Source organism: Chiloscyllium plagiosum, chromosome 3 (genome assembly GCF_004010195.1).
Source record: "Chiloscyllium plagiosum isolate BGI_BamShark_2017 chromosome 3, ASM401019v2, whole genome shotgun sequence".
Classification (NCBI taxonomy): domain Eukaryota; kingdom Metazoa; phylum Chordata; class Chondrichthyes; order Orectolobiformes; family Hemiscylliidae; genus Chiloscyllium; species Chiloscyllium plagiosum.
Window position 1 is genome coordinate 34,344,554 of NC_057712.1, and position 15,710 is coordinate 34,360,263.

The window sequence follows — 15,710 nt, forward strand, 5'->3', positions numbered from 1 at the left end:
ACAATATATGTTAATGATATAGAAGATGGTATTAGCAATAACATTCGCAAATTTCATCAGCTGGGTGGCAGGGTGAAATGTGATGAGGATGTTAGGAGATTACAGGGTGACCTGGACAAGTTAGGTGAGTGCTCAGATGCATGGCAGATGCACTTTCACGTGGATAAATGGATCCTTATCCACTTTGGTGGCAAGAACAGGAAGGCAGATTACCACCTAAGTGGAATCAATTTAGGTAAAGGGGCAGTACAGAGAGATCTGGGGGTTCTTGTACACCACTCAATGAAGGTAAGCATGCAGGTACAGCAGGTAGTGAAGAAGGCTAATAGCATGCTGGCCTTCATAACAAGAGGGATTGAGTATAGAAGCAAAGAGGTCCTTCTGCAGCTGTACAGGGCCCTGGTGAGACCACACCTGGAGTACTGTGTGCAGTTCTGGTCTCCAAATTTGAGGAGAGACATTCTGGCTATTGAGGGAATGCAGCGTAGGTTCACGAGGTGAATTCCTGGAATGGCGGGATTACCTTACACTGAAAGACTGGAGCGACTGGGCTTGTGTACCCTTGAGTTTAGAAGACTGAGAGGGGATCTGGTTGAGACATATAAGATGATCAAAGGATTGGACACTCTGGCGGCAGGCAACATGTTTCCGCTGCGGGGTGAGTGCCGAAACAGAGGACACAGCTTAAAAATACGGGGTAGACCATTTAGGACAGAGATGAGGAGAAACTTCTTCACCCAGAGAGTGGTGGCTGTGTGGAATGCTCTGCCCCAGAGGGCAGTGGAGGCCCAGTCTCTGGATTCAATTAAGAAAGAGTTGGATAGAGCTCTCAAGGATAATGGAATCAAGGGTTATGGAGATAAGGCAAGAACAGGATAATCAGCCATAATCATATTGAATGGTGGTGCAGGCTCGAAGGGCAGAATGGCCTACTCCTGCACCTATTGTCTATTGAAAGCAGTGTCGCAGGGAGATAGGAAAGTGATGAAGATGTTTGGTATGCTTTCCTTCATTGGTCAGAGTATTGAGCACAGGAATTGGGAGGTCATGTTGTGGCTGTACAGGACATTGGTTAGGCCACTTTTGGAATATTGTGTGCAATTCTGGTCCCCTTCCTATCGTAAGGATGTTGTGAAACTTGAAAGGGTTCAGAAAAAATTTACAAGGATGTTGTCAGTGTTGGAGGATTTGAACTATAGGGAGAGGCTGAACAGGCTGGGGCTGTTTTACCTGGAGCGTCAGACAGTGAGGGATGACCTTAGAGGTTTCTAAAATCATGAGGTGCATGGATAGCATAAATAGACAAAGTCTCTTCCCTGGGGTGGAGGAGTCCAGAACTAGAGGGCATAGGTTTAGGGGGAGAGGGGGAAAGATATAAAAGACATCTCTATGACACCTAAGGGACAACTTATTTACGCAGAAGGTGGTACGTCTATGGAATGCGCTGCCAGAGAAAGTGGTGGAGGCTAGTACAATTGCAACATTTAAAAGGCATTTGGATGGGTATATGAATAAGGAGGGTGTGGAGGGATATGGACAGGGTACTGGCAGGGATTGGGTTGCGATATCTGGTTGACATGGAGAAGTTGGACCATGCTGTACTCCTCTACAACTCTTTCAATGGAAGGCAGTAGAGGAACTATATTAGTGCTTCAGCATGTATCCACCTCTGCCTCCTCTTGAGGTGTCTAGTACCACAGAACCTGGTTTTCTTATGATCTCGAGAAATGATTGAAGACACTACACATTGGAAATGATTGTACGCCCTAACAGTACTGTGGTAAGAACACTGAAGACTTGTGTTCCTTTAGAGAAGCCATTCCAATATAGCTACCAAAATAGCTGGCATCAAGGCGATTGCTATTTCATTCAATTTCATTTCAATTCCCCCAACCATTCCTTTTCCGACATGACTATCCTTGGCCTCCTCCATTGACAAAATGAACCACAGCACAAATTGGAGGAACACCTAATTTTCCACCCGAGCAGCCTACAGCCCAGAGGACTCCACATTGAGTTCTCCAATTTCAAATAACCTCCCTCCCTATCCTCTGACTCCCTTCCCAGCCCCTCCCCCTCCTTTCCACCAACCAGATTCATTCCTCCCTTGACCAATCAAGTCATTCCCTCTGCCTTTCTTCACCTTTCCCCACTTCACCACCCTGCCCCCACTTCCCCCTTTATCTGCAGCTCCCCCACACCCACCCACAGAAGGGTTACCCCCGAAAAGACGGCTTCTCTACCTCCTGATGCTACCTCGCCTGTGTTCTTCAAGCCTCCTGCCTGTCTATTATGGCTCTTTGTATAACAACAAAGGTCAGTTTTTCAGAAAATGCAGCAATATATCAGAGAGTATGAGTGTTTAAAATACAAAATTGAACAAAAGGCAAAAGGAAGTGGGAACGCCTTTGGTAAAGAAGGCATTAGTTCAGAGTAATCATTAATGGCAGAATAAATCAACATGATATTAAGACAAAGACTGACAATTGATAAAATTATTGCTTGTGCTTTTCTTAAGGAGTGCCAGAGTGTGTTGTTTAAAGAACAAATTCTTAAATAATCCTTGGCAATTGCTATCTATTTGGCATTATTAACAAGGTCTTACATAACAGGTTCTCTCACCGGGTTGCATTCCTCAATTCGAAAGAGCTGTTCTGGAGTACATCGCCCCAAAACTGGCTCAATAATTTCAAATGGGACCCCTCCTACTTCATGAATAGCTGGTTGGTGAAGGAAGAGGAAAAAAATTAAAATTGAAATGATCATCTTTTTGTCATTTTGTAGACAATTAACAGTTAAGACTACCCATAACTGCTTCAGTTACAAAAATAAAAATCTGGATGGAGCTTAGCCATTACTACATTTCATTGCTTTGGAATTTAGAATCATACAACCCTTACAATACAGAAACAAACCATTCAGCCCATCAAGTCCACACTGATCCTCCAAAGAGCATCCAACCAGACCCATCCTTCTACCCTAGCTCTGTAACGCTGCATGGCTAATCCACCTAGCCTATGCATCCCTGGACACTATGGACAATTTAGCATGGCCAATCCACCTAATTTACAGACCTTTGAGGAAACAGGAGCACTTGGAGGAAACCCATGCAGAGATGGGGCGAACATGTAAATTCCAAGCAGTCACAGGTGCTGGAATTGAACCTGGGTCCCTGGCACTATGAGGCAGCGCACTAACCACTGAGCCACTATGCTGCCGCTGGCTAAACCAGCATTTACTGCTCACCCCCTAGTTACCCACAAGCTAGTCAAGAGTCAGCTACATTGCTGTAGGTCTGCAGTCACACGTAGGCCAGGCTGGGTAAGGATAGCAGGTTACCTTCCCTAAAGGACATTTGTAAACCAGATAGGTTGGTACAATAATTGACAGGGGTTACATGACCTTTTTTTTATTTCAGATCTTTTTTAAATTGAATTCAAATTTCACTGTCTGCCCTGGTGAGATCTGAACCAATGTCCTCAGAACTTTAGGCTAGCATTCTGGATTACTAGTCCAGTGACATCACCACTACCTCCCCTCATTTTAGATTACAGTATTAGATATTTTCATTTTAAGGGCAATTAGAGATGGGCAACAAATGATGGTCTAGCCAGTGTGATCAGATCTTGTGAACAAATGAAAACAAATCACATTTGACTGGCGTATAATAAATGTATGCTATTTGCACATTTGAATTCAACCCAATTGGACTTGAACAAAATGCGTCTTTAATTATGTTTTGCCTGTTCGAGAGCAAAGTGTCCAGAGAAAAAAAACAAAATAAAAGTAGTGATTATCGATTTTCCAGATTTTATTATGTGCTGAGAGAGAATAAAGAGGTTTAAACAAATCAAAAACAATTATACTTTTTAAATGGGAGAAGAGTGAGAGCACGCAGGAGAAGTGACCATGTGTCGAGGTCAGAAAACGGCTTCAGAGAACAAGAACGTATGAAGAGAATGATGTGGAGGTGCCAGTGTTGGACTGGGGGAGACAAAGTTAAAAATCACACAATACCAGATTATAGTCCAACAGGTTTATCTGGAAATACTAGCTTCTGGAGCTCTGCTCCTTTGACAGGCAGCTAGAGGAGAATTTATAGCAAAAACTCATGGTGTCATACACTGATGTGATATATTGAACAAACCGAGATTGCTGTTGAGTCTTTCATCTTTTAGAATGGGTTGCAGTTTTTGATTCATTAATATGTATTTGGTACCCATGAGATGGCCTCAACCTGGACCTTGGGGTCATGTCATACTAGAGGTGGCCCTACTACAATGTACACACACACACTCTCAGGCACACACACACCCACCCATCCCCCACACAACACCCGTGCGTGTACACAATCTCATAGGCAGATAACTCATGCAGACTATCAAGCATTTTCTCTCTCTCTCCTTCACATGTATACACAAACACACACGCCTATGGGGTAAATTTGCATTTGCAGAAATATTCTACTTTGTTCAAAAAGCACACAATCTGTCTGCAGTCAATATTTTTTATAATCCATGTGACAATTTATAAATTCCTACTTTGGAAATAGAACCAGTATTCTGACTCAAGGTTGGAATACATACAGATTCTAACCTCACACCTTGAATGCATTGTCTGATTAAGATGTCACTTTCTTAATAATTAAAAAAATCACACAACACCAGGTTATAGTCCAACAGATTTATTCAGAAATGTTAGCTTTCAGAGCACTGCTCCTTCATCAGGCAGTGCTCTGAAAGCTAAAACTTCCAAATAAACCTGTTGGATTATAACCTGGTTTTGAGAGATTTTTTAAACTTTGCCCACCCCAGTCCCACATCGACATGTCCTCATCATGGCTACCTTAAGTTGTCTTGGGATTGTGACTTGAAAGTAGTGCTGGGATTTACATATTAATAAATCAAAACCTGCAACCAATTCTAAAGCACTTATATGTAAGAATAATAGGGCGGTAATGTGGATTTTAATATTCCAAACATAGACTGGGACTGCCATAGTGTTAAGGGCTTGGATGGAGAGGAATTTGTTAAGTGCATACAAGAAAATTCTCTGTATGCGGATGTACCTACTATGTAAACTGCAAAACTTGACCTATTCTTGGGAAATAAAACAAGGCAGGTGACTGAGGTGTCAGTGGGGGAGCGCTTTGGCATTAGGGATTATAATTTTACTAGTTTCAAAATGGTGATGGAAAAGAATGGACCGAATCTAAAAATGAAAGGTCTAAAGTGGAGGAGGGCCAATTTTGACGGTATTAGAGAAGAACTTTCAAAAGTTAATTGGGGGTAAATATTCTTAGGTAAAGGAGTGGCTGGAAGTGGGAAGCCTTCAAAAATGAGATCGAGAGTTCAGAGACAATATGTTCCTGTTAGTGTAAATGGCAAGGTTGGTAGATGTAGAGAATTCTGGATCACAAGAGAAGTTGAGGTTTTGGTTAAGAAAAAGGAGGAAGCATATGTCAGGAATAGACAGCAAAGATCGAGTGAATCCCTAGAGGAGTATAAGGAGGTTAGAAGTATACTTAACAAAAGTGAGATAACTTTGACAAATAGGGTGAAGGAGAATTCGAAGGGATTCTACAAACATATTAAGGACAAAAGGGTAAAAATCAGCAAAACTGCCTATATGTGGAACCACAGGAGATAGGGAGATACTAAATGAGTATGATGCATTAGAGTTCAGTGTAGAGAAGGATATGGAAGACAGAAAACATGGGAAAATAAATAGTGACATCTTCAAAAATGTGCAAATTACAGAGCTGATGGTGCTGAGCTTCTTAAAATGTGTAAGGGTGGATAAGTTCCCAGGACTTGATCAGGTCTACACTAGAACTCTGGAAAGCTAGGAAAGTTATTGCTCACCCCCTTGGTGAGATATTTGTCAAAGACCTCATGACACTAGGTTATTGTCCAACAGGTTTATTTGAAACGCAAGATTTTGGAGGTTCACTCTTCAACACCTGAAAGAGAGGCTCCAAAAGCTTGCATTTTCAAATAAACCTGTTGGACTACAGCCAGATGTCTTGTGACACTAGGTTATTGTCCAACAGGTTTATTTGAAAACGCAAGATTTCGGAGGTTCACTCTTCAACACCTGAAAGAGAGGCTCCAAAAGCTTGCATTTTCAAATAAACCTGTTGGACTACAGCCAGATGTCTTGTGATTTTTGACCTTGTCTAACCCAGTCCAAGACCAACACCTCCAAATCATGGGATATTTGTGTCATCAATAGGCACAGATGAGATGCGGGAAGACTGTAGGTTGGCTAATGTGTGCCATGATTTTAAAAAGGGGGTAAGGAAAGCCAGGGAACTATAGACCAATGCGCCTAACACCAATGATTGGAAGTTGATTGAAAGGATCCTGAGGGACAGGACATGCATGTATTTGGAAAGGCAAGGACTGACTACGCGTAGTCAACATAGCTTTGTGCTTGGGAAATTGTCTCTCTCTAACTTGATTGATTCTTTTTGAATTAACAAAGAGGATTAATGATGGCAGAGCAGTGGGTGTGATCTATAAGGACCTCAGTAAGGAGTGTGACAAGTTTCCTCATGGTAGACTGATTAGCAAGGTTAGATCATACGGAATTCAGGGAGATCTAGCTAGTAGGATGCAAAATTGGCTCAAAAGTAGGATGTGGAGGATTGCTTTTCAGACTGAAGGCCTGTGACCAGTGGTGTTCCACAAGGATCATTGCTGGGTCTACTGCTTTTCGTCTTTTATATAAATGATTTGGATGTGAAAATAGGAGATATAGTTAGTAAGTTTGCAGATGACATGGATGTGTCATGGACAGTGAAGAAGCATACCTCAGATTACAATGGAACCTTGATCAGAAGGGTCAATGAGCTGAGTGGCAGATGGAGTTTAATTTAGATAAGAGAGAGGTTCTGCATTTTGAAAAGGCAAATCAGGGCAGGACGTATACACTTAATGCTCAGGTCCTGGAGAGTGTTGCTGAACAAAGAAGCCTTCAAGTGCAAGTTCATAGTTCCTTGAAAAGAGAGTTTCAGGTAGACAGGATAGTGAAGGTGACCTTTGGTATGTTTGCCTTTATTGGTCAGTGCATTCAGTATAAGATTTGGGAGGTCATATTGCTGTATAGGACACTGGTTATACCACTTTTGGAATACGGAGTACAATTCTAGTCTCCCTCCTATAGAAAGGATGTTGTGAAACTTGAAAGGGTTCAGAAAAGATTTACAAGGATGTTGCCAGGATTGGAGGATTTGAGTTATAAAGGAGAGGCTGAATACGCGGAGGTTATTTTCGCTAGAGTATCAGAGGCTGAGGAATGACATTATAGAAGTTCATACAATCTTGAGGGGCATGGATAGGGTGAATTGTCAAGGTATTTTCCCCAGGATAGGGGGTGGGTCCAAAACTACAGGGCATCTGTTTACAGTAAGAGGAGAAAGATTTAAAAGGGACCCAAGGGGCAACCTTTTCATGCACAGGGTGCTGAGTGTATGGAACGAGCAGCCAGAGGAAGTGGAGGAGGCTGGTACAATTGCAACATTTAAAAGGCATCTGAATGGGTAAATGAATAGGAAGGGTTTAGAGGGATATGGGTCAAATGCTGCCAAATCGATCTGGATCAGTTTAAGATATCTGGCTGGCGCAGACAAGTTGGACTGAAGGGTCTGTTTTCGTGTTGTACGACACTACGATTACGTTAAAAAGACACCAGTCTGATTATGTCATATTAATATCATATTGTGTGTCTTTTCTATTTCTCCCTTAGTTTTTTTTAAAAATTGAAGACACGTCATCCCTTCCCAATTCCTTACAGTCAATGTTGTTCTGTAGGACTCGAATGCACTGTTCATACAGAGACATCATCTTCATAATATTTGTCGTTTTGGAGCCAGAGTACACTTGCATTTTACAGTTTAATCTTCGACCAGTAAACTCCATGGTGCTCTCAGGAACACTGGACATCGCTGCTGGTGTAAAAAGGAGAAAAAGTCTATGTCAGTTTCAGATCACAGAATCGCTGAATGGTTACAACATATGTACTGACTCTAAAAGCGCCTAGGGCTTTCTCCTGCAACTCTGCACATTTTCTTTTCAGATAATAGTCCAATTCTCTCTTCAATGCCTTGGTTAAACCTGCCTCTACCACACCCTCATGCAGTGCATTCCAGATCCTATCCACTCATTGCACAGGCAAGTTTTTTCTCACGTCTCCACTGCTTTTTCTGCCAATTAGTTTCTCATTATCGACTCTATCCCCGGCCCCACAATTTCGAATCCTTCAATTAAACCTTCTCTTCAAAACAAAGACAGTTCCAATTGCCTCTATCTATTTGGAAGTTCCTTATCCTTAGAACCATTCTCGTGAATCTGTTTCTGCATATTTTTGCTTAACTAAATTTTAGGAATTAGTAACAAGAATAAGCCATTAATGCAACATTGTGTCCCATTCCACCATTCATAATAGATAAAACTGCCTGTGTTATCCATTGTGGACAAGTACAAATGTGAGGTGCTACATTTTGGGAAAGCAAATCTTAGCAGGACTTATACACTTAATGGTAAGGTCCTAGGGAGTGTTGCTGAACAAAGACACCTTGGAATGCAGGTTCATAGCTCCTTGAAAGTGGAGTAGCAGATAGATAGGATAGTGAAGGCAGAGTTTGGTATGCTTTCTTTTATTGGTCAGAGTATTGAACACAGGAGTTGGGACATCATATTGCGGCCGTACAGGACATGGGTTAGGCCACTGTTAGAATATTGCGTGCAATTCTGGTCTCCTTCCTATCAGAAAGATGTTGTGAAACTTGAAAGGGTTCAGAAAAGATTTACAAGGATGTTGCCAGGGTTGGAGGATCTGAGCTACAGGGAGAGGCTGAACAGGCTGGGGCTGTTTTCCCTGGAGGGTTGGAGGCTGAGGAGTGAGCTTATAGAGGTTTACAAAATCATGAGGGGCATCGATAGGATAAATAGACAAAGCCTTTTCCCTGGGGCCAGGGAGTCCAGAACTAGAGGGCATAGGTTTAGGGTGAGAGGGGAAAGATATAAAAGAGACCCAAGCAGCGACTTTTTCACAGAGTGTATGGAATGAGCTGCCAGAGGAAGTGGTGGAGGCTGCTCCAATTACAATATTTAAAAAGGCATTTGGATGGGTATTTGAATAGGAAGGGTTTGGAGGGAAATGGGCCGGGTGCTAGCAGATGGAACTAGATTGGGTTGAGATATCTGGTTGGCATGGACGTGTTGGACCGAAGGGTCAGCTTCCATGCTGTACATCTCTATGACTCTAAGTCTTGCATCCTTCTCTGTGTTTAGTTTTACCCATATTGTTTTTACTACCTGAATTCCTTTGTAATCTTGCATACTGAATTCTTTTGATGTTGCAATTGTTCTTTTTTTATAATCAACGTAATTGCTCCTTCTCTTTCCTCAATTTGCTTCTCCCTTCTAAAGATCCTGCAACCTGGCATATTTTTATAGTGTCATTAAATTAAGTTCTTCAAACTGAATTTGTACAGCTAACATTATTGTTTTATTACTTTGCTGCATGCATTCACGTATAGACAATTTCCACTCCATGTGCCCTATTCACAGAATCTTAATGCAGCAGAGGATGTTTGGCCTGTCAAATGTCTGCTGGCCCTTTTAAAGAGTTATTCCAATTTAGTTCCTAACCCCAGCACTTCCTCCACAAAATTATTTTTCAGGTACATTCCTAATATTCTTTTGCAAACTCCTATGAAATTTAATTTCAAACCTTAAAATGCGAGGATACATTTCTCTGCATTTTCTCATGTTGGTGTTTGCTTTGGAACCAGGAATTATATACCGGGTAGACAAATGGTATATCTGAACAGGAACATTTTATTGACAATGCCCATACCTGTACAACCAGTCTGAAGCTGGACCCAATCTCTGCCCCTCCAGTTCATCTGACTAGCTCTCTCAAAGACCAGCAACCCCAACTACATTCTGAATAGTCCCTGGTTTAAAATAATTGGTAAAAGCACAAGAACATCTGGTTCCTGAACCACTCTCCAGCAAATAGTTTTTCTCAAGTCGGTCTACTAAAATACCTCAGTATTCTGAAGATCTATTAGATTTGGCCTTAACCTTCCTTCCTCCAATGAGAATAATCACAGCTCACAATCTCAGCATAATTTAAGTTTCTAATCTTTACCACCATCCTGATAAACGTCTTCTAAAACTATTCATTTTCCTACTTTAAATGTTCCATTGCTTTTATATTTGTTGCCTTCGCTCTTTGGGACTCTGTTGTAGACTGCATGAAAAACTACTTTTTTTTGTCCAAAATAGAGTTTTCCAGTATATCACCCGTGTAGAACTGCAAATTAACCTTAAATCAATACCATCACTAACACCTTCTTTTCTTTTTCCTTTCCCCATTCCTTATGAATGCATTGAAACCAAGGAATGTTCTGCTCAGGCGAATAGGATCTCTCTGCTCATGTTCAAGCCAGATCTCCATTATAGCCATTAAATCATAACTCATATGTTACTTGCACACATAGCCTAACATACCTGAATTAACATTCCTTCATTCAAACAGCATCCCAGCATGCTTTGGTTTATTTCTCCATTTACTAACTAAAAACTGTTCATCACTCTAAATTTTCTACCATTTTGTATCACTTGGTATCCATCCCCAACCAAACTATTTAAACCCTGTTGTACAGCACTACTGAAAGCTGTACTATTCATACTTTGCTGATAGTCCTGATGAAAGTAATAGAGGCATGCTTTAAAAACATACAACAATTATATCCCACAACTACTTCTGTATTGAGTTTAAAAGGTCTTAACTTCTTTTTTAGGACTCTGATCATTTTTCTCAATCCCTCTTTTCTCTAACTTATCATTTAAATTCGGAACCTTCAGATTCCCTTTGTATCGGTTCAAATTCTCTCTGCTTGGACAGCTGCTCCAGTTTGGTTCATGTAGCAATACAGCTCCTTCCCACATTAAATTTTAAACTGTCCAGCAATACAAAACACCTCCTTTTCATGTTTTTGAACCATAAATGTGCGTGCTCCAGCTGTTTATCTCTGTGCCAATGTGCACATAAACTAATTTCCAGTCAAACTGCCATTTTAAAAGTCCACAGTCGGTTCTCAGCTCACTGTTACCAGCTGTGCTTCAGCAGGTCATTCACCCTAGAAGAACATTTGAATCACAAATTACTTACAGCCGATCAGTCAGCTTCCAGTTACACAGTACCTCATTAAAACTGCCTAGTGACCTATTTACAGTTGACCTACATAACTGAAACACTGCAGCTTTTGAGAAGTTCCTTACTTTTCATTTCGTTATTACACAGACTGCCCTAAAGTTAATGGTTACTTACACCCTGAGGTGACCAGACAGTTGACATGATGCTCTACACTTATATCCAAACAACCGTATCTGTCTACCTCAATTGCTTGATCTGAACAAATTCCTAACTATAATAGCCACCATCTTCAAAACTTCTGAACCTGACAGATATATCCAATAGCACTGTAGAAGGTTAGTATGGAGGGTCAGCAAGTAATTAGGAAAGCTCACACAGTGTTAGTTTTATTACAAGAGGAATGGAGTACAAAAGTAGGGATGTTATGGATCAGTTATATAGAGCATTAGTGAGATCACATCTGAAGTACTGTGTATAGTATTGGTCTCCTTATCTAAGAAAAGGATGTAATGTCTTGGAAGAAGTACAAGGAAGGTTAACTAGACTAATTCCTGCAATGGGCACAATTACTAAACTGACGGCATGGTGGCTCAGTGGTTAGCACTGCTGCCTTATAGCACCAGGGTCCCAGGTTCAATTCCAGCCTCGGGCGATTGTCTGTGTGTGGAGTTTGCACATTTTCCCTGAGTCTGCGTGGGCTTCCTCAGGGTGCTCTGGTTTCCTCCCACAGTTCAAAGATGTGCAGGTCAGGTGAATTAGCCATGCTAAATTGCCCATAGTGTTAGGTGCATTAGTCAAAGGGAAATGGGTCTGGATGGGTTACTCTTTGGAGGATTGGTGTGGACTAGTTGGGCCGAAGGGCCCGTTTCCAAACTGTAGGGAATCTAATCTAATCTATTTGAGGAAATGTTAGACAGGCTAGACTTGTATTTGTGGGAGAAGAATAAGCGCTAACTTCATTGAAACAAAAGATCATGTTGGGGTCTTGACATATGGAAAACCTAGTTGCTCTAGTGGAAGATTTCAGAACGAGGTATCACCCACTTAAGACAGAGATATGGAGAAGTTTTTCTCAAGTGTCTTGTGTCTGGAACACTTTCTTCAATATTTTTAAGCCGGATGTGGATAGACTCTTGATAACCAACAGGGTGAAAGGTTAATGTGGGTAGGCAGGATTGTGGAGTATTCTAATCAGCCATGATCTCTTTAAAGAGTAGAACAAACTCAAGTGAATGTAGTCTACTCTTGCACCCATTTCACCTCTACATTAAATAAACATCAAAAGGAAATTTGAGAGAGTTTCTGATCTCAAATCATGAGTATGCACTAATAAGGAGGTCAGATGCCTCACTGTATGGGAAAAGTGAAATATATATTAGTTCAGCATCACAGAGATCCTGTCACATTCAAGAATACCAAGCTATGTGTGTTGGTTGAAGACATTCATGTTATCTAGCTTTAAAGTCTAGATTAATAAGTGACCACATGGGTTAGAGGTAGGAGTAAGCCATTTGACCACTCAAGGCTGCTCTGCCATTTGGTAAGATCTGATCAGATTATGACCTTGATTTTATTGTCCACCCCCCATCCCTCATTCCTTCGAACTCTCTGTTCACAAAGAATCTACCCAACTAACTCTTGAAAATACTAATGAGTCTGCCACAACTATCTTTAAAATAGAATTCTACAGATGTAATGACCCTTGGAGGAAAATGTTTCCCTTTTAAAAAGATGAGGTCTCTTAAAAATATGGAGGCAGCACAGTGGCTCAGTGGTTAGCACTGCTGCCTCACAGCACCTGGTTTCCTCCCACAGTCCAAAGATGTGCAGGTTAGGTGAATTGGCCATGCTAAATTGCCCATAGTGTTAGGTGCGTTAGTCAGAGGGGAATGGGTCTGGGTGGGTTACTCTTCGAAGGGTCGGTGTGGACTTGTTGGGCTGAAGGGCCAGTTCCCACACTGTAGGGAATCTAATCTAAATCTTAAATTCTGTCTCTTAGTTCTGAGCTCAAATTCTAATGCATGCAGGCCCAACCTATCCAACTTTATCTTCCAATTATTTTGTCAAGACAAGTGAGAGATGCTGGAAAGATTACCAGAAAATAAGAGCGACAGATAAAGGAAAAGTACCGATTAAAATATTCATGATTCACTTACATTTCTTGATAGGAGATGTAGGTGGGCTATCAGAAGGCATATCAGCGACATCTGGTAGGAATTTAGGCAACGGGATATCTAACAGAGTATTTATATCAATCTTCCCCTGCAGAACAGGAAAAAAGCCAAGTATTTTAAAATCGAACTGGGTTTTTCTTTTATTGGCAAAACAATGCAACTTCTCATAAAAAAAAACTAAAAGACAGAGTGCACAGAACATTTCTACTGCTTCCAAGCCCATCATTATCTAAAACCCAGCATGCAGCCAATCAGTGCAGAGAAAATGACAGGCGCATATAGTCAATTCCACAATACTGTTGTAGCAAAGTGAGGGGGAAATACAAATCAAGATGACAATAGCTTGTGATCTTATGGAATGTTAGTGAACATTGTGTTTCTAGGAATTAAATTACATGATTCTGAAGTCCAAACGAAATTCAAGAAACTCTAACATCCTGGTCAATCAGTCCATTTTGTTTGCTGCTAGTTCTTCAACCACTGTTGCAAACTTTAATTCCACTTCCCTGCCCTTTGTTTTTTGGAAATTGCTCAACTAGTTTCCATTTAAAATATACTATCATCTATGATTCAATTGTCTCTGAAAATTCCACCTGCTAATTAATTCCTGTACAGAAAACCACAGTGCTTCCTCTCATTGTGTTTTCCCTCCTAGCATTTCCCCTCACATTCAATTATACTCCTACTCCGGATGTGCAATCCTTCTACATTCCTTCTCACTGTTTACTATGACAGATAATTTTGACTTAATCTTTTAGGTTTCACTATCACTCTTTAGAACCTATAGTCAGACCAGTTCTGGGACAGGGGCTCGGGTGCAGTTCCAGCCTTGGGATTCCAGTCTGCGTGGAGTTTGAACATTCTCCCCTTGTTTGCGTGGGTTTCCACCAAGTGCTCCCGTTTCCTCCCATAGTCTGAAGATGTGAAAGTCAGGTGGATTAGCCATGCTAAATGCAGGGTAACGAAGATTCTGGATGGGTTACTGTTTGAAGGGTTGGTGCAGACCAATGGGCCGAATAGCCTCTTTCTGTAGTGATTCTAATGATTTGCTTAAATCAAAACAAAATGAATGTTGCCACAGATCCCTCAAATTCGATGGCCCATACATCCAAACACTCATCCTACTATTTGCCTCCTAAAGGTTTCTCTACTCACATACTTACATTCACTCATACTACCATGTTATAATTTCCCGCACTTGCCGCTAATGTGATACCTTATTAAATGATTTATTTGAGTTATATATGTAACTTGTGCCTTTTCCAGCGTTCAATGATTTCTCCTTCAAAAAGGAAATAGAATTATAGCCAGCCATAGAGATGTACAGCACGGAAACTGACACTTCAGAGGGTTCGATCCCTCCCTCAGGCGACTGTGTGAAGTTTGCACATTCTCCATTTAAGCAATGTAGGTCAGTAAGCTCAGGGTCAACTGGTGAATGGGATAATAATGATGATCATAACAGCAGAGGAATAACTTTCTCCTCCTTTCTTGTGGGCGGCACGGTGGCACAGTGGTTAGCACTGCTGCCTCACAGCGCCAGAGACCCAGGTTCAATTCCCGCCTCAGGCGACTGACTGTGTGGAGTTTGCACATTCTCCACGTGTCTGCGTGGGTTTCCTCCGGGTGCTCCGGTTTCCTCCCACAGTCCAAAGACGTGCAGGTCAGGTGAATTGGCCATGCTAAATTGTCCATAGTGTTAGGTAAGGGGTAAATGTAGGGGAGGGGTCTGGGTGGGTTGTGCTTCGGCGGGTCGGTGTGGACTTGTTGGGCCGAAGGGCCTGTTTCCACACTGTAAAGTAATCTATAAGTAATCTATAATCTACAAGTTGCCTATTCCGACCAGATATCCTAAACTAACCCAGTCCCATTGGTCAACATTTGGCCCATATCCCTCTAAACCCTTCCATTCATCTATCTATTCTGATGCCTTTTAAATGTTGTAATTGTACCAGCCTCCACTACTTCCTCTAGCAGGTCATCCCATACAGGCATCACCCTCTAGATGAAGAAGTTTCCCTTTAGGAACCGTTTAAATCTTTCGCGTCCAGTTTGGACTCCCCCACCGGGGAAGGGCTTTGTCTAGTCACCCTATCTGTGCCCCTCATGATTTTATAAACCTCGAAAAGGTCACCCCCTCAGCCTATGACACTCCAGGGAAAACATCCCCAGCCCATTCTGCCTCTCCATATAGCCCAAACCCTCAAACCCTGGCGACATTTTTGAAAGGGTTCAGAAAGATTTTACAAGTTTCACAACATCCTTCCAAAGCAGGGAGACCAGAATTGCATACAGTATTCCAAAAGTGGCATAACCAATGTCCTGTACAGCCGCATGACCTCCCAACTCCTATACTCAATGCTC

General features: G+C 41.6%; 1 protein-coding gene across 3 annotated transcripts in view; it reads right to left on the reverse strand.

The window, feature by feature from the left end:
* eloal (elongin A, like) overlaps positions 1-15,710 on the reverse strand; it is a 118,462-nt gene that overhangs the window by 24,815 nt on the left and 77,937 nt on the right. For 2 of the 3 annotated variants that reach the window (XM_043679545.1, XM_043679526.1), the window contains 3 exons: positions 13,329-13,434; positions 7,796-7,951; positions 2,623-2,720 (listed from right to left, as the gene is read on the reverse strand). In XM_043679545.1, the coding sequence (XP_043535480.1) occupies positions 2,623-2,720; positions 7,796-7,951; positions 13,329-13,434 (360 nt within the window). The remainder of the gene's footprint in view (positions 1-2,622; positions 2,721-7,795; positions 7,952-13,328; positions 13,435-15,710) is intronic. The other variant, XM_043679536.1, reaches the window with a different exon arrangement.